This window comes from Bemisia tabaci, chromosome 2 (genome assembly GCF_918797505.1).
Source record: "Bemisia tabaci chromosome 2, PGI_BMITA_v3".
NCBI lineage: Eukaryota > Metazoa > Arthropoda > Insecta > Hemiptera > Aleyrodidae > Bemisia > Bemisia tabaci.
The window spans coordinates 52,967,735-52,995,472 of record NC_092794.1 but is presented as its reverse complement, the minus strand read 5'-3'; the positions used below and the strand labels follow the sequence as shown (position 1 = coordinate 52,995,472).

The following is a 27,738-nucleotide window of genomic DNA, read 5'->3' as shown; positions in this document are numbered from 1 at the left end:
AAAAAGAACCAATCAGCGAGAGGGAATGGGCTGGGCAGTTGACTTTTTGGGTACGTCATGAGGAAAGTATTGAGATGGCCGACCTACCACCTTCTATCTAGGGTCACAATTACTTTAGGATGTTGTTATGTTGTTATTATTTAGTCATCCACTTTTCAATTTCGTACTGTTTTCGTGATACTTTTCTTCTCTTATCATATGATTGTAAAAATTGGAAAGGTCGGAACGTCTACGCCTGCTAATAATGGTCAGTTTTTAATTTTACCTCCAGTTTTTAGTCAGTTAAAATTTAAGTTGGGAGAGTTTTGACTAGGGTGTAATGTAGTGTAAGGTCATCGGTAATAAGCCTGTGGGTGCTGTGGTCCTTTATCTCAGATTTTACAATTCTAATAGATATATTAGTGCCAAACTTTTTGTAAACTTCTCTTGCCCCAAAATTGTCGCATAGGTTTCTATTTGGAGCCAGTTCCAATTCACCATACTTTCAAGTGGACAGTTGACTTTCAGTCTGGCTGATGTCTGTGGGTGGTTGGGTTAGTTTCTCAACTGTCTCACTATTTATGATAAACAGTTTTGGCTAGTATTTTACCCAGGGTTTGGACACAAATTCTCTGGTTTTATTTTATTTCGATACAGAAGAGCCACCAGCAGCATGTCTGGTACAAGTGCTAGGTCTGTAACTTGTCTGATGAATGATAAGTAGTGGGGTTAGGGTATTGGCTTCCGTATCAGTTCTCATCAGTTCTGAAAGCTCTAGTGTGTGCTACAATTCTCTTCAGTATCCTTCAGTTTACCTTTATTTTCTCTGACTGCAAGTATATTTACTACTATCCCTTCCTCTTAGTCTTGGATTCCCTCCTAATTTGCCTGGACTTGGTATGGCAGACATGTGTGAATGTAACGGGTGTAATCAAAATACACAACTGTAGTCCCGAATTGTGACAAGCGTTCATGAGTTCTCCTTGTTTTCAGTACACCAAGTAATCAAGTTGCCTCCTAAGTAGTAGTATTCATACAATGTAAAGCAGACAGTATGCAACTAAGTATGCTAGTACCTAGCAGTGCAGCAAAGCTCTTGCCAGTTTCTATCAAACTTCTTGCGGAAACACTCAATGGCCTTAAACTCAATGTTGTATAGTTCATATGTTCATTTTACTCAGTTGGAGAACATGATATCTCTGGGAGACAGTAGTGGCAACCACAGCTCGCTCATTGTATATTGAGACCAACGTCTACCTATGACTAGTTTTAAGTAAACAGGACAATTCAAAGCTTATCCCATACATTCAGAAGGCACCATTGAGGAGTGGTGATATGAGAAATTCTTGACTACAGCTCTTTCACGATTATTTTCTGCATTTTTTTTTATTTTTTTATTGTATGAAATGCCTGGTAGAGCTTCCTCATTGTATGTTGACTCCTTAAAGAAGAATTGTTTTTGTCGCTACACACCAATGGTACTCTCTGATAGCTTGTATTAACCTGTCAAGTGCTGATTTGGAGCTAGTTAGACTTTGACATTTGTCTCAATATATAGTAAGCAAGCTCTCTTATCTTATTGAAATGAAGAAGAATTGGAAATTTCAAAATGCTATACTCGTGATCCAGTTTTTGTACTTCTATCTCCAGTATACAGGACCATCTAAGAGATTGAAACATTATTTTTTGTAGAGTAATGCCATCTTTGCAAAGTGTTTGTCATGATACAGGCCGTAGGGGAGCAAGTAAACTAGTGGTATTTCTTGCCAGCTTGCATTATTAGGTTTTTTCCATCCATAAATATGTAAAACAACTTATATTTATTTAGGTAGACTTGCTCAACTAGAATCCAGTATTTTTAATTAATTTAATCAGGGCAAGATGCAAGTGTCACCAGTATTGCGAAGTATCTGGATATATGCATACCAAGCGGATCCTCCCTATACCTGTACGAACAGCGTACAGACCAAAAGTATATGGGAAAACGCTGTCCCTATGCTAAGTAGTCTGCACACATGACAACACAGAGTGACAGAGCAGAATAGGCCTGCGTAAGCCTAGTCGGAGAGCATACAGACTTCATATTCGGTGCACGCAGGTACACAGAGTGCCACCAGCTTGTAAGAATTGCCACAAAAAGCCAGTTTGTCCCATGTGTAATGTATTCTGTGATTGGCTGCGCTTGATCATGCTAACTCTAAAACAGTTCAAATCTTCGACAATGATTTTTCTAGCAGGGAAGTCTAATGAAAATGTCTTTTCATGCAACTCCTCAGCGTTACGTATAAAATACATAACGCTGAAGGGGAGAGGCAGTGTCGAGGAGAGTGTTGTATTGAATTTTCTTCAGGCGCTAACTTATCAGCAGCCCTTATTCGATTAAATTGAAATTAAGATTTTTCAACAGTTTCCCAGTTCAAACAATGGGTATTTTCAAGGCAAGTACTACAGAACAAAATCTAATTGGTTCATTGTTTTAGGTTTAATGTCTCGTGCTACCATTCGATGGAGTAGTGGATGAATGATAGATCATGAGTATTTGGATGACATCCTTGTGACATTGTGACAGTCAAGATGAATGCAAAGAAGTTGGCTGCAGTGAAATGCATGGATGATTTCCAGGCATTGATTGCTGTAGCTGATACAAAGGATAAACTCATCCTAGGCGATAAAATTTTCAACTTCATATCTGATGAAACAAATTCCATAGAATGCGAGGATATTGGTCTCTTCATCGATGCCCTAGTCCCCTGGTGCCACAGCAGTAATCACAAAGTAAGTATGAGTTATATTTACTACATAAACTCAACATACTGATTAGAGTTTTGTTTTACAACCTCTGTTTATTTTAAATCCAGTCGATTTTCTACTGAAGATATCAAGAAAGTGAGGTGCCCAGCAGTGTTCTGCCTTCCCCCGTAACTTTTAGGAGCCACCTTTGCCGGAAAGCCCAATTTTTAGGAGCCATCTACTATTTTCTAGGAACCAATTAAATTTTTGCATACGGGCCATGGCGATGCTGCAAACGGTGCGTGTAGAGAGTGCTTCATCGCTACCGCTGCTTCCCAATTGCAAGTTCAATCTGTCAAATTTTTTAGTCGCCACGATGTCCCAGCCTTCCCTCCCTCCCCTCAATTTTTTAGGCGCATGGTGCCCAGTAACAAAACCCACAATCTCCATTTTAGTCAACTTTCGGCAAACTATAAAAATTGTGGTGCTTGCTGTTTTTATTGTTTTCTTAGTGGTGTTTGATGAGGGGAATTGCTGCCACCCCCCCCCCCCCCCCCCCCTGAAGTTTTAGAAGGTCTACATAAAGAATAAGGAAAATGGAGCAAAAACTTGATTTCTCTAAAACTTATTCATAGGGCATTATAGAGGTGAAAAAGCTCCTGTTGCCACTGAAATTGGAAGGAAAACAGTAAATTTTTCCCGAGCACAAGAGATTATATTTGGTATCATGTCATTTTGACGAGCAAAGAAAAAACTGTTTATATGATAAGGACAGTATTGGAGATGAAACTTTAAAAAACACAAAAAATTGTTTAATATTGGCTCCTCTCTTTTGTCTTTTTAGTATATATATATTTTTTTTTTTTTTTAGATTTCTCTTTCTCTTCGAAATCTTGTATCATTGGTACCAATCTATCAAGTCAAAACCTTCTTTATTTTTGAAGCATTCCCAGTGATTTCCAATTATTATTTTTGATTGGCATTTCATCTAAAATTGTATTTCTTTGTCCTAGGTAACTTTGATTGGTATTGAAATTTTGACAGCACTTGCAGAACGAATGAAATCGGATTTTCGATCACACGTCTCAATTATTTTAATGGCTATGATCGAAAGACTGGGTAAGTTTTCTCTTTCAATAATAAAAACTGGAGAAAATTCCAAGGTTTATTCCAGCAATTAAATGCAGAAAGTTCCCAGCTCCCTTGCTCCTAATTCTTCAAGTTGGCCTTCCCATTTCAAAACCCCTTTTTTCCAAAAAATTTTATTCATGGCTTTTATTTTCTCTTTGCTCCTCACGCACAAATCGTCACAATTTTGCAAGAAACGGTTTTTGTAATTTTAATGCTGATGTGAGGCGGTCGAGCTAGTGCTAATAATTTTCATTTGACTTTTTTTTTTCAGGAGATAGCAAGGAAGCAGTGCGAAAGAAGGCTCAACATTTGCTCCTAACGTTGATGTCCCAAGGTGCTATGTCGCCAGCCTATCTTTTTGAAAAGCTGGCAACAACAGGGTTCATGCATAAAAACAGTTATATTCGTGAAGAAAGTCTTAAGTGTCTTCTCTCAACTATTGAAATGTATGTATTAGAATCTTCACTTTTTATTACTTAATCAACTTCTAAAGAAAACCAATTAAAATATGAAATTTCTCAAAAATGGAATGCAATAGAAAAAATGAAACTGTCAGATCATAGCCCCAAGTAAAATAAAATAACGCAGAATTCCAGTAATAACCACAGTCAACTCTTGTTAATTGGAAATTCAAGGGACTGAATAAATGAGAGTTTCAAATCAGTGAGGTTTTAAACTAGTGGGACTTTCAAATTAAGAGGGTGCAAAAATTCCAATTAAAGAGATTTTAAAGATATTTCACTTGAAGATTCATTCATTAATTTTGGTACATTATTCATGGATAACAATTAATGATAAGTGCTAGACTCAGTGTCTTATTACTCCGAAATTTACGCTGTTTTTAATCGACACTTTGGTACACCACTTTAGTACATTTTGGACGTTTACCTGCCAGAATAGAATCCTGTCTTAAAATTTTGAATTGCCAAGGTAAATAGTCTATGCTGGACTCTAAAAAATTTGAATTATTCAGAGGGGAATAAATTGATTTTTTCGAAATATTGAGGGTTTCTTAATGGATTGACACTTTACTCCATACTAACAAGAGTTTCAAATTATCTAGAGTTGACTGTATCTTGTACAACTTTGGTTTACTTAAGACACTCAGAAAAAGATGCAGTAAATTCTGATCACCTATCAGATCTGCTCTTGTGGAAAAATTAGGTGTACACCGCGTTTTGTATTTACTTATGTTTTGAAAATGGTACTTTTCTTTTGTATCTACTTGTGAATGAACAGGGTGGAGTCCTTAAAAAATGAAGAAACAAAGACAGTAAAAAAAAGCAAAACAATTAAAGTAAGTGTAAAAGAGTAGCAATTCGACGGTGAAAGTCGGCAATCACATAACTCGGTTTGCGACGTCGCAGACTTCCTGTCATACTTTATTTTTTAAATAGAAAACTACTCTACGGCAATTCTTTAAAACTGTCATGATTTTTCTTCTCAATGCGAAGAAAATTCTGCAAAAACTTCAAGAAATAATATCAATTTGTTCTCCTTTAAAAAAATGACGTAGAGGCGGAGATTTTCAGACACCGCAAACGAGTTATGTGATTGCCGACTTTCACCGTCGAATAGTGAGATAATCAAGTAAAAGCATTCGTAAAATGTTTTTCAATGTGAAGCCTCTACCTCTTTCTGTTACGTTGCCAGGAAACAGTATCTTTATAAACCTATTACAACATCAAAGTAAACCATTGTTTTTCTCATAGCTGAGTAATTCGTTCGACTTTTTACAGACATGGTGTAAAATCTGTAGGAGTGCAAAAGTTGTTACCCCTCATCATCAAATTACTGAGCGACTCCTCTGTAACAGTCCGAGAGGCTGCCATGAATACAATGGTGGAGCTCTACAAAAACATAGGAGACCCATTAAAGTATAGCCTCTTGAAAAACCAGTCGGTGCCGCCCAACAAGATGCAGCACATTCTTGAAAACTTTGAGAAAGTTAGCGGTTGTGTGAAAGAAGGCGATGATAATTTTTCAGGTAATTAACCTTTATTTTGGAACCACAATAGTTAAGCAAATGCAGGTGGTAAAATTTTCCTTTGTCTAATAAGAGCTGTGAAAAATTCGTAAAAATATTGGTGCTTGTTAAAATGGTGAAATATCCAAAATGCCCCAGTTTTAAAAAAACTCATGAAGTAGGAGATTGTAAGTCCCGGTCCATTTGAATAGAGTTCCTGTGTGTGTCAAAGATTTTTGATTTTTGTGTTTTTTCTTTTGTAAACTTTTGCGAGAAATGCCATGCCTCCATTTCTTAATAATCAACTCCTAAACTCAAAAAAAGCTCTCAAAGTTCAGGCTGTAAAGGGAGGGGATATCCCACGCTTCGTTAAGAGTCTTTTCACAGTTTGTGATGTTGATTTCCCGCCAAACGTATCTATTAGAATTCTTTTGAACTCCGCGAAGAGCTTCTTCCGCATTTTTCAGCCTCGAAAAAATTTGATACAAATTCCTTTCTTACTCTTTCATTTCTTATATTATCTTTAAAATAAAAAAAATTGCATTAGTGACATATGGTTTTCAATTTTTCTGTTGACTGCTCTGAATTTGACTGTTCAGTCAGGTAAAATGTATTTTTATTATGTTTTCAGATACAAATAGTTTAGAATTGGATGAAGTAGATAGGTCAGCAAATGTAAGTATCCTTGTCAAACCTTTCCTAAAGCAATTTTGCTCCATTATTTCCAAAACCATTTTTTTCCTTCAAAGTTAATCTTGTCTAAATTCTGTCTTTAAAAGTCTTATTCATTTTGAATAAAGTTATAGTCGTAGTAATGACAGTAAAAGAAGTGATATTGACAGTAATGGTTTAAAGTTTTTCCAAATGACAACTTCTTTTTTTTCTGAAAATGTCTGGAATATTTTCTGATGATGGAAGATAATCATCACTTAGGATACTCAATGTTTGTAACCAAAAGGTGTATGAGTAGTCATTGCAAGAAATCAATAGTAAATCGTCAAGGTATTCAGGTAGAGGGAGAAAACAATGGACTACTAGACAGTATGCAAATTTAAGCAATATCATCCATGGTTTCTATTCTAAATTTCACCTTGAACACGATTTGTGCCATAAAATTTACGAAAAGTAACTCCTAACGAAGATATTGACGTTTTCGGTTGCATTAACTGCTCATGAAAAAAGCATAAAGTACTGTAATTAAATGGCACACTAAATGGTACCGCAGCACTCTCTACAGTAGGGAAATATGGCAACTTCAATCTCAGCGCTTTGGCTCAATTTTCGCTAGTTGTTTACACTTTGAACAACACAGGACTGGGAGGAACACTACTTGATTCAAAAGCCCACTGAGGATGTCATCCAAAGTTGGAAGAAGAGCATATTTTGATCACATAGATTACGATTTCTTTTGTGAGTGGAAAATTCAAATTTTTCACAACTAGTTCTAAACTGAAACTTTAACACCTTGGTTCAAAATTATTTCCAATTATTTTAATGGCACAAATTGTGTTCTATGTGAAAATTTGAAAAGAAAATATGTATCGGAATGCTTACATTTAAGGGGCATGAAGGACAAAGCACATAAGTGCAATTTTTGCTAATTTGAAAAATACGTGTTAGGAGTTTCAAGATCACATGGATCCTCATGGCGGAGAGAAAGTTCAAACTGACCTTTTGATGTTTAAAAATTGGAATTCGGGATCGAATTTTTCATAACATATGCATCAAGGCTTGTTGAACTTGAAATCATTAATATCTCAAATTTTCAAAAACTACACCTAAGCACCTTGTCCTACAAGCCCTTCATTTGTACTTTTATTTGTACCCTTTGTTTCCTTCATTTGTACCTGCTGTGGTTCACTAATGAATCCTTTCAAAACCAGTGTGACTGGTCATCATTAGTATATATTAAAACACTTGTATGGTACTTGTATGGTGCCGAACTTCTGCATGCAGCTCTTAGCCAGACTTTCAATGTGAGGATAGTACACTCGTTTTGATGGCAATTTTATGAAAAAAAATAGATGTCCCTCATTTAGCCTGTTTACTCAATTCGTAATCCGAACGTCATTCAAAAGATAATATGTCTCCACCGGAAAGAGGCTTAGTTTTTAAAATGTATAAATGACAGTCTGTGATTGTGGCAGCTCTGCACAGCGTTCCTTATTCCTCTCTCAGTTTCATTCTCATTCTCAGACTACAAATTGGTTGATGATCGGCGGCCTCATAAGTAAAATCCTGTACCTCTTCTGAATGAAGCTGTGATTTTTTCATTGTCCTCTCTTTCTATTCTCTGTGGTCGTCCTCCTAGTTATCGCCCTTCATTCTTGTCAATTTTTAACTTGCAGAAAGTGGCTGTGAAGAAAATTGCTCCTCTCCTTGGTAGCGCTAGTCAACCATCATCTTTAAGGCAAATTAGAATGAATTCAGGTAAGTTTGGAAAAATAAGTATTTTCTTGGAAAATCAGTGAGGCTTAACATTCAAGAAATCATGACTTTCCCACATATTCAACCCCTCCATACAAGTTAATGAGAGAAACTATTTGAATGAATAAAGAAAGAAATTTACTAAATAATAAATCAATGTAGATGACAAGAGTGGCCTGTGCTATCAGTATCACCATCTTGAAGGTCAATAAAATGAGTCAAAATGTTATTGAACGGATTTTTGTTGTTGATGTTACTTTGTGCTCAGGAGGAAAAGTGGAAATGCATTTAGATTTACTATTAAACAGTAAATTAACGATTTTGGTGTGCTTGAAACCTGTTCGATAAAAACTTGCATGCCTTTCTCCCGGTGGTCGTTGTTTTTGTTCTTTTCTTCACTTTGAACAACATAGAGAACATCCCTTTTATTCATTCCCCTATCAAAATTGAACAAAAAATAATTCCATTTTTCCATATGCTTCTCACCTTTTTAATTTAGCCTGTAGTAAATGTCTGTCTGGTTTTTTTCAGGTTTGAATCTTAAGAGGAATGGTGATTCTCTTCCTCGAACAGGTAATTCGATGCTATTTGTTTTCAAACTGTTTTTCTTTAATATAGTTTCAGTGTGTTTCAGTTTGTATGTGTGTATGTAAGGAGGAAGAAGTTTTCATTTATTTGCTTCCTATTTTTTCATTAAGTTCAGGCAGTGACACTCCAAAAGCCTGTCTGGATGGTAACTTTTCACAACATCCATGCCTTTAAGAAAAGCTCAAAATGTATGCCTATTCTCAGGGTTGTCACAGTCAGGGAAAACCAGGAAATGTCAAGGAATTTTAAAAAGTCAGGAAAAATCGGGAAATGTTAGGAAAAAAGTTGTCAAATCACCTTTATTTGCTTTCTAGAATGGGTTTGAGGTTTTAACAACAAATTTTGCCTGAAAAATATTTTCAATTATGTCTTCTCAGCTACCTGTCATATCTTCAGTTTTCAGAGAATTTCACCAAAATATGTCAGGGAATTTCATTTTCCAAATTCCGTGGCAACCCTGAATTCTCCCCTTTATGTTTTTTTCTATGAATTAAAACTAATTATTCACTTTCTCTGGTGCTTTAAAGATGTTTTCGCAAAGTTACCCAGCTTTCTGTTTCTTCTTTACTGTTCCTATTTTTATTTATTTTCATTGAATAGAAAAACACATGATTTTGAATTTTATGTCTGCATGCCGCCTCCAAATTGGCAAGTTTTTACTAAATCCGTTGTAAACTCCTAATAGAGACGATATCATCCACCATTGTTCAAAAAGGCTTCAGGCCCATGTGCATATCAGTGCCTCAGAGCAAAACAGGGCTTCTTGAAAAATTGAGTCATTAGCCTTTTGGAAATCTACAATTGGAGTTTGGTGTTCGCAAAAAATTTGTAGTCCTCTGGTCAATAAATCAGGAGTTCAAAAGATTGCAATTTACATTAATCTGGCGTATGGTTTTCCCGAGACACCTCAAAGTGGCTGAAATGGAATTATGCTCATTTTCTTTCAGGGGCACTGGCGTGGTCCAGGATTAAACTTTCTACAATTCATTAAATGTACTTTTTTTCTTCTCTTTTTCCCATCGATAAAGGTGCGACAGCGGCAGCTGGGGCTGTTGATGAAGATAGCTTCCTGAGATCATTTGAAGATGTTCCAAAAGTTCAGATCTTTTCAGGAAAAAACGCTTGTGAGCAAATGATGAAAATCAAGGAAACACTAGAAAATGGAAGCATTGAGTGGGATAAACGAGTAGATGCGGTAATTTTTTTTTTTTTCTTCTTGACCAGAATAACTCTTTGTGGGCCCTTTGCGATTTTACGATTGTAGCATGCAACCTTGCACGGCATATGATAGTCATTATTTTTATAACTGTGTCAGAGAGGAGAGATGCTATTTTCCTTCATTATGAGCACTAAATCTGAACTCTCTAATTTCCTCACTTTTCCTCTAATTTTTTAAAATAAATTTGACCATGAAAACTCGAAAGTAAGAAAATATGATAATGTTTAAAAGAAGAAGGATGAAAGAAAGGAAGGAGTAAATTCAGTTGGCTCCTGATAAAGCAACATTTGACAAGTCATGGACCTAGTAACAAGTCTTCAAGATTTGCTCAATGAGTGGTACGGCGAATCCAGAATTTGCATCCTCATTGTGCCTTTACATGGTAAGTCACAAGCTGCTTGCCAAGTGGGCCCATCCATAGTTGTCTCACCAGGATCTGACTCCAGCTAGAGTTCATGCTAAATAAGATTACATACTTTTAGGTTATGACAGAGGACTAGTTGAATTCAGTTCAGCATTAGAAGTAAATGCAAGAATCAAGATGGTACATCACTTCAAAATATGTAAACCTATTTGACATGGACTCTATCAAAGATCGTTTTTATCAACGTTTGTGCTTGGCTCATTTTTTTTTTTTTTTTATTATTTTTTTTATTTATGTGTATATTACTGTTACTACCCACCTATGTAAAGAAGTGTTTGATCGCTGAAAAATTCCTTTTTTCTTACCTGATTTTTACATTTATTTCAGTTGAAGAGATTCCGTTCCCTTCTTGTAGCTGGAGCATCAAATTATGAAGAATTTTTCCAAAACCTTCGATATCTGGAACTTTGCTTTCAAACCTCCTGTAAAGATTTAAGGTGTGTATCAGATCATTTTTTCGCCGGCAATGACTCATTGTTACTTGGAAATTTTGATTTCCTCTTCAATCTGTTGGCTTTTACTTGTTATATTGGGACCCTCAAAAACTTTACGGGGATCCCTCTGAAAAGGGGCAAAAAAAAGGGGACGTTTAGATCACCCTGTATAACTCTTTGTAATAATTTCTATATCTTCAGTATTCGGGGTTGAATCTGCAGCTGTGAAAGCAAAAGAAAATTTTGTAATAAATGGAAAGAAAATTGCGTGGCAAATTGTTTTGTGTCAGCAAAAAGAGGTAATTAAAAAAATTTGCTGAGATGGATGTCAGTACACATTGTTTAATCTCTTTTTTTCCTATTTGTAGGTCTCAAGTAGTACGAGAAACTTGCATCACGGTCTCTTTTCTGTCAGCAAGCATTACATCAAAAGCTGAACATTTCTGTGAATTTTTATTTCCTGTTTTAATCAATTTGATTCAGAATTCCGCCAAAGTAAGTTAATTTTTTAGTCTCACATTAGGTCAGAGTAATCTGATCTTGCAAACTTCTTTATTATGTATTGAGGTTATCATGTATTTCATTTAAATGTATCATGTATAAAGGTACCTGTTCTATCTCTGCTTTACTAAGGAAAAAAGCAGTATACATATTCCAGAGTTGCCGAATTTACTTCAATAGTACGTTTCTCTTTGAGGAGAGACATGAATATTGCCTGTAAAGATTTTCAGATTATTTATCTGATTAAAAATGAAGTTCTCTGAAAAATTGAGAAACAAATATTTACGGAAGTCTCTGAAAATTCGTATTTTATCAATAGAAAAGTGACACCTGAATGCTCATACGGTAGTGTCCCATAGCATAGCAGACCTAATCCTCAACTTCTAGTTTTTTCCCCTCAATAGAATTTTTGGAATCCTTTGTAGTCATGGGTAAAATATGGGCAATTATGCAAATTATACAAGAATAGGTAGTTGTACTTTAAAATATCACAAGTAATCAGCCAATCAGTTGGTTCTCAAATCTTGATGTTCAGATTAACAGTCACCTCATTATTCGTAGGATATGAGCAAATGCTTACATTTACTGCAAATCCCAATATCACTCAAAGTAATTAGCCCCAGAAGGTTGAATTGATCAGTGGGCCTGTCATAAGCATATTAGTAAGTACATAGTCGGTGAATTATTTTTATTGCTATCGACAAGTAGCCTGTCATGCTGAAGAAAAATGCTTATGAACATTCAGACAAGGCCAACTTTTCCCTGATAAAATATTCAATTATCAGAAGAGTTTTTAGCTGCAATTTTTCCTTGAAATTTTTGGGTAATTCAGGTTAAAGTGTGAATAAAATTCTCAGGAAAATTGGAAGAAAAATATGAAACTAGTATCCTGTAAAATTAATTTTTTAGCAAATGAAATTTGACAGCTTGTGAAGGTTTATATGCTGTTCTTCCTTAGCACAGCAGTAATGAGAAACCAAAGACTACTTGCAGGAGCTATCTCCTATTACAGTCAAATTTGTAGGTTTCATTATTATGGAAGCGTTCAATCCGTTTTTCACTCATCCTTTTTATTTTTCCCTCTGCAGGTTATTTCCACTTCAGGCCTTGTATGTATTAGGATAGTTTTAAAAAATACACATTCTCCCAGATTCATTCCTATAATTAGCCAGAGCTTGCAGTCCAAATCCAGGGAAATTAGGAGGGCTTGCTGCGAGTTCCTGGATCTCATCGTCCATTCGTGGAGCACACACTCTCTGGAGAAACATGTCGGTCTCCTTCAAGATGCCATCAAACGAGGGATCACAGATCCAGACTCGGAAGCAAGGGCTCTGTCCAGAAAGTGAGTCCACCTTTATTTCTACAACTATATTGAATAATAATATGTCTGAGGATGAAATTCTCTCAAAGTTTTGAGGGGAGGATTTCCAGTCTATCATTAAAGACAGAACAGAATTATTGCATTCAGAATTGCTTCGATGGATAAATCTAGACATTGGAAAATTTCGCTGCCGTGATTCGCTGCAAAATTTTTAAAATGTGCTTAGGAATCTGAAAACCAGACAGAAGCACTGATCATAACCCCCTGATCACGAAAATATATAGCGAAATAACGCGAAATCGGCCATTTTCCGGATTCATCACGGAATCCACGAAATCACCGCGAAATCATCCAAATTTTTCCGCAAAATCCGTACATTTTCGTGAAATTTACGTATGTATGCGTGTAAGACGAAATTTGCCGCGCTTTTTTTCAAAATAAGAAATTACGGAGTTGTTTCTGAGCATTGGTCGTCATTGGCTACCAGCTATCAACGTTCGCCAATGGCATCAAAATACTGATGAAAGAAATGGCGGCAACGGGGGCATAAACATAACCTCAAATAATTTTAACATCAGCATCTCACTTAAATTTAATTGATGTCACAAAAAAGAATAAAAAAACGAGTATATATTGATAGAAAAAGCTTTTAAAAAGTTACCATCAGATATTTTTTAATCAAGAATAAAGTGCTTCTTCTGTAAAATAGGATTAGAGAGAGAGAGACTGAGCGATGGCTTGTTAAATAAGATTAAAAGCTTTATTTTAAGCTGTAAAACGCAAAAAGCGCTAAAAAAATAACAGCGAAATCAGTAAAAGTAACAGCAAAATTCAGGAAAAATAACCGCGAAATGGGGGAAAAATAAAAGCGAAATTCTCCAATGTCTAGATAAATCTTATGACTAGAAAAACATTGTGGGTCTGTCTTGATACCAAGCTTTTAAGCCCAGCATTTCTTTCAGTTCAACAAACTCAGTGGACAGGGTGTCTACTGGTGGGGAAAGTCTGGAAATAGTACTGATTTTTTAGATGCAATCCGAAAGCACTGAAAAAGTACAGGAATTTTACATGAAAGTCCGGAATGTTCACTTCATACTACGCATGTTATTTAAGATAACCTGGAAAATAAGAGCAATTCCTCATATGCTTTAATTCTTAGTGTCGTATTTCCCTGCTAGATCGCGATTGTACACCACCAATGAACCTCAAATTTTGAGGCTACGTCATTTTTAATGCGATTTGCATGTGAATTTTGAAATTCTGAGAATTTCGTTACTATACTGAAAAGAACTGAACCGTCAAAGAGGTCTTGAATTTCTTGCAAAAGTACCATAAAAGCACTGATTTTTTGCTAACCAGTTTTAATAGACACCCAGTAGATGCCACCAGTAGATGCTGGTGGACAGCATCTTAATAAATTAATCATCTAAATAAGATTCCATGAGCAGCGCCACTGATGCATTTTGAATGCTATAAAGTGTAATTTGTAAGATCGAGTCATTTTCTGCATGTTAGGCTCATTTACTTGAATTTAAAGATGCTTTTTACCCTAGCAAATGAACTTTTGAAATAACCTGCTGTTTTATGTTTGGAACAGAGCATATTTTGGTTTCTCGGAGATCTTTCCAGAGCAAGCAGAGGTCCTTTACAATTCCCTCGGCAATGTCTACAAGAAAGCTGTATCTGGGGATGCGTCTAATTTTGGTTCAACCAACTCGCTCAATCAGCCTTCCATCACTCAGCCGACAATTAAGCCAATCAAATATCCAGGTACCTAAGCTGCATCCATCAATTTTTCTCTCTCTCTTAGTGTCCTGTAGAATCCTTTATCCATGCTTGAAATGACAGTAGAACTAGGGCTTTGATCCATCGTATTTTTCAATGCTGGCAAACCGATCTGATTTGTCGCGAATTAGGTGTTAGAACCTATGGATTTCAGACCTATATATGGCAAGCTTTGTTTAGCTGTTCAGTGGAGGAACATAAGTCAGTGATATAGTTCACTTTTGCTTCAACAGCTACCTCCACTTGCTTGCAGGCGTGTTTTGGGTTACATATTCAAAAAGACAAGTGTTCTGCCTGACACAAGGCAATGTAAGTTAGAAAAACCCTTCTTTTTTCCCCTCTTTGTTATTAGAAAATGTTTTCTTTAGTGTAACTTTTAGTACACCAAGAATAAGACTTCCGACTTCCGAACATATTTTATTCCTGAGCAAAATTATAGAACATTTAATGATACCTAGGTGTGGGAACAGTATGGTTAAAAAATGACTCATTTCTAAAGTTTGGAAATATTTTTAAAAATGAAAAGAACTGGATTATCGTTATCATTACCAACTAGTCTCCTCATGATTAGTTTACAATATGCACTGAGAGCGATTTGAAATAATTTAAAAACCGTTTTTTGTTAGTTGAGTTTTTTCCAGTAGAGTTGAGTACTTTTTGACCCCATATATTTATATTTAATATTGATCGGTCTTTCATGCCCCCTCCTATCATTTTCATGAAATGGTGATAAAAATCTCACTAAAATGATAATGATTTTCAGAAACATCACAAATGCCGCAGTCTTACAGCAATAGAAGAAAGTCTAACAGTGCCATCGATCTGCAGGCAGCACAAAGAGCAAAAGCTAGAGCTCATTATGCGGCTCTTGCTAGGCAAAAAGTTGGCAGCGGAGTTTCATCATTACGTAAGTCATAATCATCATCATCATCACAATGTATAATGCTGTAAGCTCGATTCTTCGGGTCAGAATTCAGTGGGGACCGCTGGACCAATCCGGGAGCTTGTGGTACCAGTGTACATGTTTTATGAATGATTGTAGAGTTTAATAGAACCTTTTTAACTTTATATTTTATTTTTAGAAAAAGTGCTGGTATGAACACTAATCAAAAAATATAAATGAATCAAAAAAATCCCATCATCTGAGAGGTAAAGCAACGCTGTAATGAACACAGTAATGAACTGATTTTCATTTAAAAGAAAGAAAATTGAGTTGCACGAGGTTTGTCCAGTACTCCAAGGAAGAGAGAATAATTTTTGAATGATCACACACACACATGACTTTTGGCACATGAGAAAACATCAAGAATTTCCGTGAGGAAGTGTCTTGAATTGTTCCGCTAATGTCTAACTTTTTCAATGGTTTTCTGAATTGCAGAACGAACGGCCAAAGTATCTACACCGGAACCTATTGAAAGGACAAGTAGAACCAGGAGTAGAATGTCAGTTTCTCAACGTAAGTATGATGAATCTTGAATTTTTTAGTAACCAATTTAAATGTAAAACTAATGAGATAATTAAAATTGTCTACTTAAACGCATCTATAGCTAAGACCCCTGCTCCCAATAAGATAGAACGCCGGTGTCTGACCATACCATATTTTCTCCAAAATTATAGTATGGATTTATAAGTTGTCAGCCAGCTTTAAATTATAGGCACACAATACATTAGGGATGGTTTTAGTTTTTTCTTTGGACCAGTAACAGATGTGACTCTCATTGGAAAGGGGTTTTAAATTTTTTGACCTTGAATTCTAATGTCAGAAGTGGCAAGAGTCAGCTCTTAAAAATTTTCTACTCCAATTATTGATACAGTGAAACCTCGGTAAGTCGGTAGAATTGCCCGGTCCCGTTTATCACCCATATAACACAATGCTAAGTAAGTCTCGGTATCTCGGTTTGGTCAGATTCTGAACCCGCTTAACTCGGTGAAATTTTTCCATCTGGACCTGTTTTTCTTCGATCGTCACCCGTGATCAAGCGTAGGTAGTGTTTCCGTGCGCGGTGCGGGTCGGGTCAAGTTACGCCAAGAAGGGTGAGCGAATCTCCGAGAAAGCGCAGCGCAGTGCGAGAAACGACATCGGAAATAGAGAGATAAGGAATCAAAAACACTCGATAACGACACGAAAGATGAGAACAGTAGAGAATAGGATATCTGATACCGCGTGTTATCTTATCGCGCGTGTGAAAACACGCATGCATAATTAAGCGATTTCACGCATCGATGAGTTGACAGGTCCAGTCGGCACCGGCCCCTCTCCCCCTACCATCTTGCATTGCCCTTCCCCGCTCCCCCCAGGAATCTTCCGCAGAGTTTTTCGGGGATTTTAGCGAGTATTGATACGTTGCATTTTCAGTTCAACGACCCGCCATAGCGGGTGGCCGCGGCGCATCACCGCGCGGCATGCCGCGTGGGGTGATACGCAATGGGGTGCCGCGGCACCCCAACATACGATTAACCCGATGACTTCATGATGCCCTGACACTTTCAACACGCAATTTCAAGTGCATTTCATGAAATTTTACCATTTAGTACCATTTTCTTTGATCAAATGGCTCTCCAAAACACTCCTATGAGTCACTCTACACGCACGTTTGCGTTTGTCCAATTTAGGGCGCGAAATTTGAAAAAGCGCGGCAGGAAAAGTGGCAGTCCGCTTAAGTCGGTAACCCGCTTAACTCGGTAAATCTCCTCGGTCCCGATGGAAACCGAGTTACCGAGGTTTCACTGTACTGTCTTTCACTTGTTACTTTGTGGCTTACTTTCCTTTTACAAAGAAACCCTGAATAAAAAGATAGGCGACTTGGTCACTTACCCACTATTTGCCCAGTAAGTACTCGAGAATTCCAAAAGAGGAATTAGCTGGTCAACTTGGAAAGCATGTGGATTTTTTATTTACACTATTAGTTCAAAAAAAAAATTCTTACAAAATGATTGTTCGTGTGTTTAAAACTTAAATTTTTTTTGGTTGTCTGTTATCCAATGAAAATTCAAGTTCGTGCGTTGATTCCCACCGTCGCTAAAGCCTTTAGATCCTATTCCTTGTCATAGTAGGCAAGGGTTTTCTGAAAAATAGAGTTGATATTACTCCTGCTGCTGCAATTAAGGGTGATCATGCAACCCATGTTCCATATGTGACTTTTTTTCTCCCTGTCTCAGGTCAAATTTAGAGTCCCTTTATACTGAGAGTCAAGACAACCCCCCCTCATGGAGTCACAAACGGGAATAAATATTACACAAATTGGCAGTTTTTCATAATTTTTGATCGGCTCATTCTTAAATTCCTTTCTCCGTTTTTTCTCTCATTCTGTTTCTTCCTTGTGGAATCTGTTATTCCCTGGTCCATTCTACATTTTAATCTTTGCAATCGGTGAAAATTTAATCTTTATTCCCGTTTGTGACACTGTGGATGCCTAAAAGGCAGGAACCAATCAGAAATGGATTCATATTGTCTTGACTCTCAGTATAAAGGGACTCAAGTCAAATTTAACCTTCATGCACTCTTGAGACTCCTCGAGTGTCATTTTGAGGTTTAGATCTCACTCGTAATTTTCATTGAATGAATCCTCATCAGTGACCTAACAGCAACTTTTTTTTATGTCTCCAGCATCCAGTAGGTCAAGTTCGCCATCATCGAAGCTCAACAGTCTCATTTATTCTCCTTCTAGTCGCGCCCGCCGAGGAAGCTCTGGGATTCCAAGATCCACAGATACTAGCCGAGAGCCAAGTCCAAATAGGTTCTCATCGAAACACATCAGGTGAACACATTCTTCTTTCGATCCGTATGCAACCTGATCTTGAATGCCTGCTTTGTTTTCTGCGGTTGAGGATGCATACCTTGATAAACAGAAAAAGCAAAAATTCCAGAGTCAAGGTCAAATTCCCCGGGTTTTCCCGAATTTTTCCCTGTAGTAGAAACCCTGCAAAAAGAGATGTTAAAAGAATGAAAAATGTCCTACCTAGAAGAGGTATAGATTTGGAGGAAGTACCGAAACAGTGTGGCAATTCTGCAAGAAGGTTGGGAATTTTTTCTTTCATACCATGGGTGTTTTTTAACAAAGCCTGGAAAGTATGCAACCCCTTGCGCGTTGATTGTCGGAGTAGTATTTGCCTACAAGATCTTGATTATGCTGTCGGTTAATCTTCAAGCCATCGCTGAAAAAAAAACTCTAGCAGTGGAAGTCGTACTTACAGGCAATATAGACTAGACATAACGTCCGCATTTCAGTCTCTGAGCATGAATCGGACGGTATGTCTGTACATCCCTCAACTTTTTTTCAGTTTGCACCAATGAAATTTTGTGTCAACGTCATTTTTGTTGCAATTCATGCGAGAATTTCGAATTCTTGAAATTTTTTTAATTTTGTCAAATGGAGGCACTGAAAAAGTACTGAATTTTTCTGTTAAGGAGGTATTGAATTCCTTGGGAATGTACTGAGAAAGTAAGTGCTGATTTTTGGCCAGCCTTTTTAAGTAGATACACTGTTAATTGATGCGATATATTGAACGACAGTTCGACCAAGCCAGAAATGGGAACAAATCACCTTAATTTTTTTTAACTGACATTTTAGGATTCGACCGGTGGATCCTATTCAACATAAAATTTTATGCTAAGTAGGTCAGTTACATCACAAATTCTAGTTGTTTATTTCTTTGTTTTTATTTAAAACCAACGCTGTGAAAGAATTTACATTGATTAAAATAACTGATAATTTTGAATAATATGACACCACCAAACAATCAGTGTTTAAGCCATATCATTGCTTTTGTAGACTCTTAGAATTATCAAATCTGTGGCAGCTTCTCTTAAGTATGGTTTTAATTTTTTTTTCTTTTATACAGGGGACGACCTCCAATTCAGTCACCAGCAAGACCAGTTATGGCTCAGAAAATGCTCCAACAGAGCCGAGAGGTTGAATCTGCGCTGGCTGATGCTCTTGTGAGTATTGAAATTCCAACATGTGAATAGAGTTTGGAAAATCTCGATTTTATTTTTTGGCTGATTGTGATGTTACTTCTTGGTTCATACCGATATCAATTTTGCTAATCTCAATTTTATTTTTGTCAAGCTTTTTGCGTCGTTAAGCACAAATGAAAATTTGTTAACATTTTATTTGCAGTAAGATAATGCGTAAGCAGAAGTAGTAAGCAGAAACCATGTTGAATGTTCTAAAAACAACTACTTGAGTGTACAATCAGGCAGGACTATCCCGGGGCATAAACACAAGATTCAGCAGCCAAAAACACAAAGGAATACATCTGTGGAAGGCCTAAGAATTTATTTCTACAGGAATCCGCAAAATTGCTTAAAACAGCTATCTCAGCAGGTGTCCATGAATACTGAAAATGTTTCCTCTTAATTCCAAGCTTCTGCTAAAAACTACAAGCGTCCGTCAATGTCCACCAAACCACTTAAAATAGTTGAAAGTATTTGAAAGTATTGAAAGTTTGCATAGCCCAATAGCATCCATGAAAATATTTTTTTTTTTACTATTTTTATGCATGCTGTTATCGGTCCTTTCAACAGCTGAGAATTTTTGTAAAAAAAGAGATATTTTACATCCTAAGAAATACTTCAATATTTCAATGGCACTTACAGTTCGTTAAAATTTTTATGGGAAATTTGCTTTATGAGATGCTTGAAATCATTCATTATGGATTTCTCTAGACACCTTCTCTTTTAATATCTAATAATCCATTTATTTTTCAGGGAAGCACTCCAGACTCACACAGCTCACTTCTAATTTCACCAAGAAGGTCGTACAGGTCATTTGATGAGCGCTCTGATGACAGTGAAACTTCCAGTATTTGTTCAGAACGTTCATTTGACATTAGTGGTCGGAAGTCCTCAGATGTAAGCACTTATTCCTCTATCAAAAATTGCGCACATAACAGAAAATTTTCTGACAATCATCAAATTACTTTTCATATTGTCCCAAGTTCAGTAATTACAGTGAAGCTTAGATAAGTCAAGCTATTTCTGGATTGAAGATAGTGTCCAACTTAGACCAAGGTTATATTTACGGAGAGGCATAAAAAATCCAGTTTACCAGATGGAAAAAAATGTAGCAAACATTGCTTTATTTTAAAAAGTTAGAAGAATTGTAGAATCCCTATAAAGCCTCGGCTTATCTCCTGAAAAGAACTGGCACTTCGCTATGTATATTTCTTGTATTGCAAGTAAGGGTCGCCAAATTTTTATTTCCATTCTTTTCTCTCATACACAATTTTTCTTTATATTGTTTTTTGCAGCCATACTCATGGAATCATCACCACAATGCGCATAGTCGATTTTCCAACTGTGATCCAGAAGAATTAAAAAATGTGAGTATTACTTCAATCACAGTCTAACAGAATGGGATGGTGGCATAACATCTTTGCAACATATCTGGCCTTTATTCCCAAAAATTAATCTCATCAGAAAATAAAACCTTAACATCCAGTTTGAAAGATCAGTGACGTTTCTGTTTGATTTTGTTTGTTTCCCGCGGCTTGAACCTTCAGTAGGTTCACACAGTCCTACTGAACAAAGCCTTTCATGAAAGGAGAAGTAAATTTTTACATATATGACTCTTAAGTGTGTAAGCATATAGTTGTTCTTCTGACATAAAGATGTATTTCTATTTCCAAATGAGCTCCTGAAAGCATAGACTAGAGCTGACCTTTTGTCCGAGGGGAGAGGATATAATCAAGTAACCAAGGAGTTTCCGTTTTTTTTTCCGATTTATTTCTTGAGTAGTAAAGAAGTAGTGAGTGTCTTCTCACTCCCATCCATTATTTTTTTCAGAGTATTGGTGAAATTGTGATAAGTTGTGAGAGCGTTGACTGGGGCGACCGCAAGGATGGTCTCGTTTCATTGCAGCGCTTTTTCCAAGCTGGAAACAAACTGTCTCCATCAGATTTAAAGCACGTTTGTGATGTTTTCACTAAAATGTTTTCCGACTCCTATACCAAAGTAAGTACTTTCCTATTTACAGTTTCTTGGATAATTATTTCTGATCGCAAAAAATAAAGCATTTTATCCTCTCTTACATGTTCTTTCAAATTTTTAGTTCAATAAGCTGAAATTAATAGTTATTGAGAGGTGTTTTCATGAGGGCTTGTGACGCTGTGAAAAGTCCTTGAATTTTTTTTGCAGATTTTCAAGTTCTTGAATAACCACGAATATCATCTCGTTATTTTATTTAGGTCTGTTCATTAGAAAAATCTTTTTTTTTCTGTTGCCCTAGAGGTTTTAAAAGAATCGAATAACATGTCATGCACATTATGCATTATATTATGTACAGTTGCAGCTCACATTATAAATCTATTTTATGACTCACTGTTAACTCATTTGAGTATCAAAGATTTACAAACGTCCTATGATCAAACCTGGATTGCTATCTCAGTTATTTCTGTAGAAATATTTTGTATTCTTACATCTCTAATTTCTTCGGTATTATTTGTATCAGGTATTTAGTTTATTCTTGGATACACTGAACGAATTGATCATCGCACATGCTGCTGACCTGCATAGCTGGCTTTACCTCCTCCTTACGAGACTCTTCAATAAATCTGGAACAGATTTGTTGAATTCAATCCAGACAAAGATTTTTAAAACTTTGAAAATAGTCAGGGAGGTGTTTCCTTCAAATGTACAACTTCATTCAGTATTCAGGTAATTTCCTCATTTTTATATAACTTAAGCAAAGAATTACGTGTACTCATCAGTCTATGTTAAAAAAATAAGAGTGAACAAAGAACTTTGTACTTTAGGGCCTTTCTCACTCTCGCTACGTATTGATAAAACTATAATAGGTTATTATAAAATTCATCATGAGGCCAAAGCCAAAAATGAGGTGATTCAGTCGGATAGGAGTCTAGATATTCGCAACTGAACACGTTTATTGAAAAGGAAGTGGGGAGGCTAAATGAGGAAAGATGCTAGGGCAAGAGTCAATGAAAATAATATTTGGTACAATGAAACAGTGCCCTTCATTTCTAAATAAGAAAGCAGGAAAGCAAATCGAAAGCAGAATTGACGCATGGAGGAGGAGGAGGAGAGGATACAGTGTTTGTACCAGCCAAGTCAGTAAGCACCTAACTGCGTGTGAGGTCAAAGCAAGAAGGCAAGACAATTGTTGGCATCTTCAATTGCTAGTATCTCGTCTCCTACTCAACTGAATCATTTAATTTTTTGGCTTTGGCCTACTGATTAACTTTATGATAGCCAATTACAACTTCATCAAAACTGGAAGCTAGTAAGCTCCCACTGGTGTGTAGGGTTCTTTCCCCTTGTTGGACTGCTACCCTGGTTAAAAATATTGTGGCTGAGGTGTTAACTTAATGATTTTTAAATAATATCCATGAAAACTGATCAGTGACTGTTCTTTTTGTGGTACATGTTTTTTATGCTATGGGCAAGTCGCAAATAGCAATTTTAATTTATGTGGGGTAGGAAGATTGCTCTCTAACAAAGAAAAAGGGGAGATGAACTCCAATAAGAAAATTGGAGCAAGCATTTACCAGCCCAGCTTTTACGGAGAATAAATCATTATGGAGCTTTGGTGACCATGTGCCATCCCTGTGAAAATTTTGACCAGAAGTAGATTTATACATCTCTACATATATTGCATGTATTAGTGCTGAGAAAGAGTCTGAAAACTCTTCACAGTGTAATGTATGTCGATGCTCAATGAAAACCTTCTCTCTTTTTGTCAGGTATTTGGTGGACCCCACTCAAACTCCAAATCCTAAATCTAAACTCGCTGTCCTTAACTTCATCACAAGCCTAGCTGCTAAGTCAAATCCAAGTCAAGCATTTGTGGCCCCCGAAAATCAAAAAGACTACTCGCTCCCCGCTCTCAAGAAAATGGTTGGCTGGATTATGGGTGATAATATTAAAAACGGGCCAGAGCTCAAGAGGGCGGCCCAAGAAGCTGTTCTAGCACTGTTCAATTTAAATGCCCCTCAAGTAACACTGCGGTTCTCGCAGTTTCCTCAAGAGTACCAAGAAGCTGCATCCAACCTCATAAAAATGCGGTTACGGCGAAGCAATTCAGGGAGCAGCAATGGACCGTACTCACCCGGCTACGATTCATTCTCAGCAGCCTCGTCTCATGATGAGAATATAAACCCAGAAGAAGTGTATCAAACGCTTGTGCGAACAACAGCAGAGATCCAGAAGTATAGCGTGGAAAGTGGTTTCAGTGGGGAGGCTGAGTCTCACGACTCTGGAATTAGTCAGCTGTCGCAGCATGATAAGACTGATACGCAGCCATACCAGGAGGGAACATCTCCTGTAGATACTGCAGACAGCAGTTTTGACTCATCTGAGAAAGATGAGCAGTCGCTCTGTAAAGCATTGGATGATATGTCGATTACAGAGGATAATTCTTCAGCAGCAGTTGATAGTAAAACAGAAATCGCAAAATTAAATGACCTTGTTTGCCATAGCTCTGGGCCTGTTCTAGAAAAAAATTTCAAGTGAGTTTAAAGTTTCTTTTTAAGACCTTAATTAACTCTAGTATCACATTTTTTAAAGCAAATGAGAATTACTGTCTCCATTCAGAATTGCTAAACTATCTACCTTTTTTGAAAGCTAGAATTGGGGCTGTATTTGTAAAATTTTGGGTGGTGAAATTTTGCTTAGTGGATACTGATGTTGAAAGGTGATTCAATGTGTGCTGACAACCTTAAAGTGCTGTTGGTGGAGATATTTGTACAAATGCTAAGTCATTATTCCACTCTGTCAAAGATTTTTGCATGCTTGACACTTGTACTAAGCATTCTGAAAGAGACCTTCTTCGAGCAAAAAATCGTTGAGATGAGGAAAGTCAGGGTTGGCCCAAAGACTGCCCAAATCGATACCCCTCCTTTTCTTAAAATATCTTTATGATTATTTACAGGTTTATGTTCTAATTTTATGTCTTTCATCATTTTACAGGGGAATTTTAAGGCGAGTTATTCAGCTCTTGGCTGACCCAGATCCAAAAATTAGAGAAGCGAGCATACTTCTCCTTTATTCCTTGATCAAAAATAGTGCCATCACTCACTGTTTTACCAACTATGTTGAACTGTTGATTCTTAAGTTATTTGAAACGATTCAAGACTCTTCAAGAGTGGTATGTCTATTTTATTTCTCTATCCCTGAATTACGAATTTTCTTTTCTTAGCAAGGTTTTGACATTGTTATGGAAAATAATCTACACCAATACAAAAGAGGTACAATGTTTTGGTTAAATCAACAACATACTTGCAAGTGGCTACCCTTTTACAGACACACTTAAGTCGGTGGCTCAGAATGAAAATAGGTCATGAAGTTGAAGTTAATTGGACGTTGTGCATAAAGGGCATTTCTCGGTTGCAGTGTTTCAGAATCTCCAGTGCTAATTTATATTTTAGAGAGGAAACTAATGAGCGAATTTTCTAAAAAAAATTTTATTTTCAGCATCACAAAATCTTAAAACTTATTCATTAAAATTTACAACAAACTACATACTTTTGCCTGAATCAGGATGGATGAAATGTTAGCAAAGATTGTAAGACCGCAACCAAGAAGTGCTCTTTCTGCACCTAACACTTCAATCATAGAGCTATAGCATCAATTAAATCTTGATCGTAATCAGAACTAATTTATTTAATTGAAGTTGTAATTGAATCAAGAAGTCAATCGCTGGGGTGCCATATGTTCACGACCAAACGGTTCCTCTTGGCAGGTGAAGGCAGCAGCAGTTTTTGTCCTTTCTCTCAGCAATAAAAAATAATATATTAATGATAGAGTAGTGGTATCTTAACTCAGTCAGCTTTTTCACGCCACAGTTCAAATTCATCGCGTTATCAGTTTTAACCTCTGGTGCCAGGATCTGAAATTTTAACAGGATAAAAGAAATTTGTACTTATTGCTGGATAACAAATCATCTCGTGAGCTGCATTCAGTGTCATGGTGCTTTGAAGATCTCCAGAAAAAGTTTGTGCAAGCGCACAGATTTTATGATTTAAAAAAATGAAAAAAAAATTCGGTGCAAATGTGCTGTTATTCATTAAAACGACTGCAAGTATGTGTATCTTATTCTCATTGAGTGACCTAATCTATTTATTTTTCACAGGCTTCACGCGTGGCAGAGTTATGTGCCTTAGCTGCCAGTTCCATTTTACCCACGAAGCAAGTTCTGAGGACAGTTGTGCCACTAATCACCGCGGAAGATTTTCCAGTCAATGCCCTTGCCATAAAAATGTTGACTCAAGTAACACAGCCTGAAAATTCCCAGTTTTTACAAGACTACATAACTGTCATCATGCCTGGTCTTCTTCAAGTAAGTAGACAGACCAGTTCCTCTTTAATTTAGTGCACTAATTCTAGATGGAAAATGGAGGGGGGAATTTTTTGAGTATGTAAGTTCAATTTTGGGACTTCTAGCAGACCACCCGAAATCGTTGTTATTTATGATCGTTTAGTATTTGAAACTAAAGAATGCCTTGAAGGGATCGGGAAACCGATCCGTACATAATCTTCTGTTTGAAGTTTTTAACAAACTTTAGCGACATCCCTGCCAATAAATTTTGCCCTTGATAAAAATGGTTATATGGACTACATTTTGCAATTTGGACTTATAGATTCTAGCCTGGTTTAAAAACAACGTATGTGCCATTAGTTTCCCTATGCACATAAGTGTTTTTCCAGGAGAGCCAGAATTTATTATTCCAAATTGCAAAATGCTGTCCATATGTATTTGTAATTTGTCAACTTCTCCCGTGCCAGATTACGAAAAATAAAATTATGGCAATGAAAACGAAAAAAAAATTATTATGTCCATAGTTTTACGCTATCAATTTAAGAGAGGGTTAGACTTACCTCTCATCGGCATTGGAAATAGATTTGCGGATAAATCATAGTATGAACTCTGAAAAAGAATGATGGTTTTCTGTAGTAATTCAGCACTAGTGTTTGGATTCCCAGTAGTTTCAAAGTGTTCTTTATTGCACACAGTATATGCCTGCGCTTGAGTGTCTCTTAGTAAGTTTTTGGGAAAAGATATTCAAGTTGGAAATGCTCCCAGGAATAAAAATGATCCTCAATCCTAATTCTGAAGCGAGGTATGAATAAGTGTGGTTGGTTGGCCGGGGAATACATTATTTGAATGAATAAGGTGCCTTAAAAAAACAGTCATTCCACCGGGAGAATTTGAATATCGTTCATGAGAGCAGGACTTTTTCTGAACGCAGTGCAATTGAGTTGGGCTCATGACCCGCAAATTGATACTGGATGACGTCACCAAACTAACAGCAACTGAGTATAAGCTTTGGTCTGTAAACAGCGTTGACCCTTGTCTCTGAGCTCTTTCAGTTGCTCTTCAGAGTCTATCTGAAGTGTTGTTAGTGTATCTAGTGCTTCGAGCACGAGCAAGTAAAATCTTGTTTGTTCCGAAGCCCCCTGTTCTAAGCAGGGCTCTTTTGAGGTTCTGCTTTTCAGTGGTTTCTTAGTTGTCACACAAGTGCATACAATTTTCCTCTATCTTGTAATTATATATCTTTCATTTTTACAGTGTTACGAGAACCAAGACAGCTCTGTGCGCAAATCAGCCGTATTTTGCATGGTTGCCCTTCATAAGGTGTTGGGCGAGGATGTGCTTGCCCCATACTTGAACACCTTGAACGGAGCGAAACTAAAGTTGCTTCACCTGTACATTAAACGCTCCTCTCAAAACCAGTCTCCTACTTCACCTAAAAATAACTAGCACAATGAGAATCAACTATCTATATCCTCGCAAATAGAAAGAGTGCAGAAATGTGAGGAAAATTTATTTCCTTCTATTCATCAAAAGATCAGGAAAGAAAATTTTGAAGGAATGACAGTTAAATGTGGTGCAAGTTACGGAAAGTAAAAATTTTCCTAGGATGTTTAGAGGCCTAGGAAATGTGAAGTATTTGAATGATAGGTCCTGAAGTTTTTATTGAGCAAAATTTCCTCAACGGTTGGGAACAATAATTTAAAATTTGCATGTATGTAACTCAGCTGATTGGATTGCCTTATGACAGATAAAAAACAAGTGCTTATCAGTAGGATTTGAGGAAATCAACTTGAATGAATTTATTTCTTATGATGAAATTTTATATATTATCAGTTCATTTTTACATTTGTTAATTTTACATACGAACAAGTCCCAATAAAATTTGGGTCTATCGTTCTCTCTCGACATTCAAAAAAAGGCGAGCATTCCCTTAGAATTATTGTTAGGTCTAACCGTTCTATTT

At 36.7% G+C, this 27,738-nt stretch overlaps 1 protein-coding gene across 2 annotated transcripts; it reads left to right on the top strand.

Annotated features, from left to right (window-relative positions):
* The first annotated feature begins 88 nt into the window (after positions 1–88).
* On the top strand, positions 89–27,671 carry chb (CLIP-associating protein). Of its 2 annotated transcripts, none has more exons than XM_019062605.2 (25): positions 89–247; positions 2,460–2,754; positions 3,723–3,828; positions 4,112–4,286; positions 5,580–5,827; positions 6,438–6,481; positions 8,155–8,236; positions 8,765–8,806; positions 9,850–10,016; positions 10,792–10,901; positions 11,267–11,393; positions 12,488–12,741; positions 14,318–14,490; positions 15,269–15,412; positions 15,884–15,961; positions 18,113–18,263; positions 19,348–19,444; positions 20,216–20,359; positions 20,758–20,829; positions 21,293–21,460; positions 21,957–22,162; positions 23,206–23,970; positions 24,431–24,608; positions 25,593–25,799; positions 27,030–27,671. In XM_019062605.2, the coding sequence occupies exons 2-25, from the start codon at positions 2,554–2,556 to the stop codon at positions 27,219–27,221; spliced, it is 4,131 nt and encodes a 1,376-aa protein (XP_018918150.1). In that variant the 5' UTR covers positions 89–247; positions 2,460–2,553; the 3' UTR covers positions 27,222–27,671. The 2 variants fall into 2 exon arrangements, with proteins under 2 accessions (XP_018918150.1, XP_018918247.1); XM_019062702.2 differs by lacking the exon at positions 89–247 and adding an exon at positions 336–533.
* The last annotated feature ends 67 nt before the right edge of the window (positions 27,672–27,738 follow it).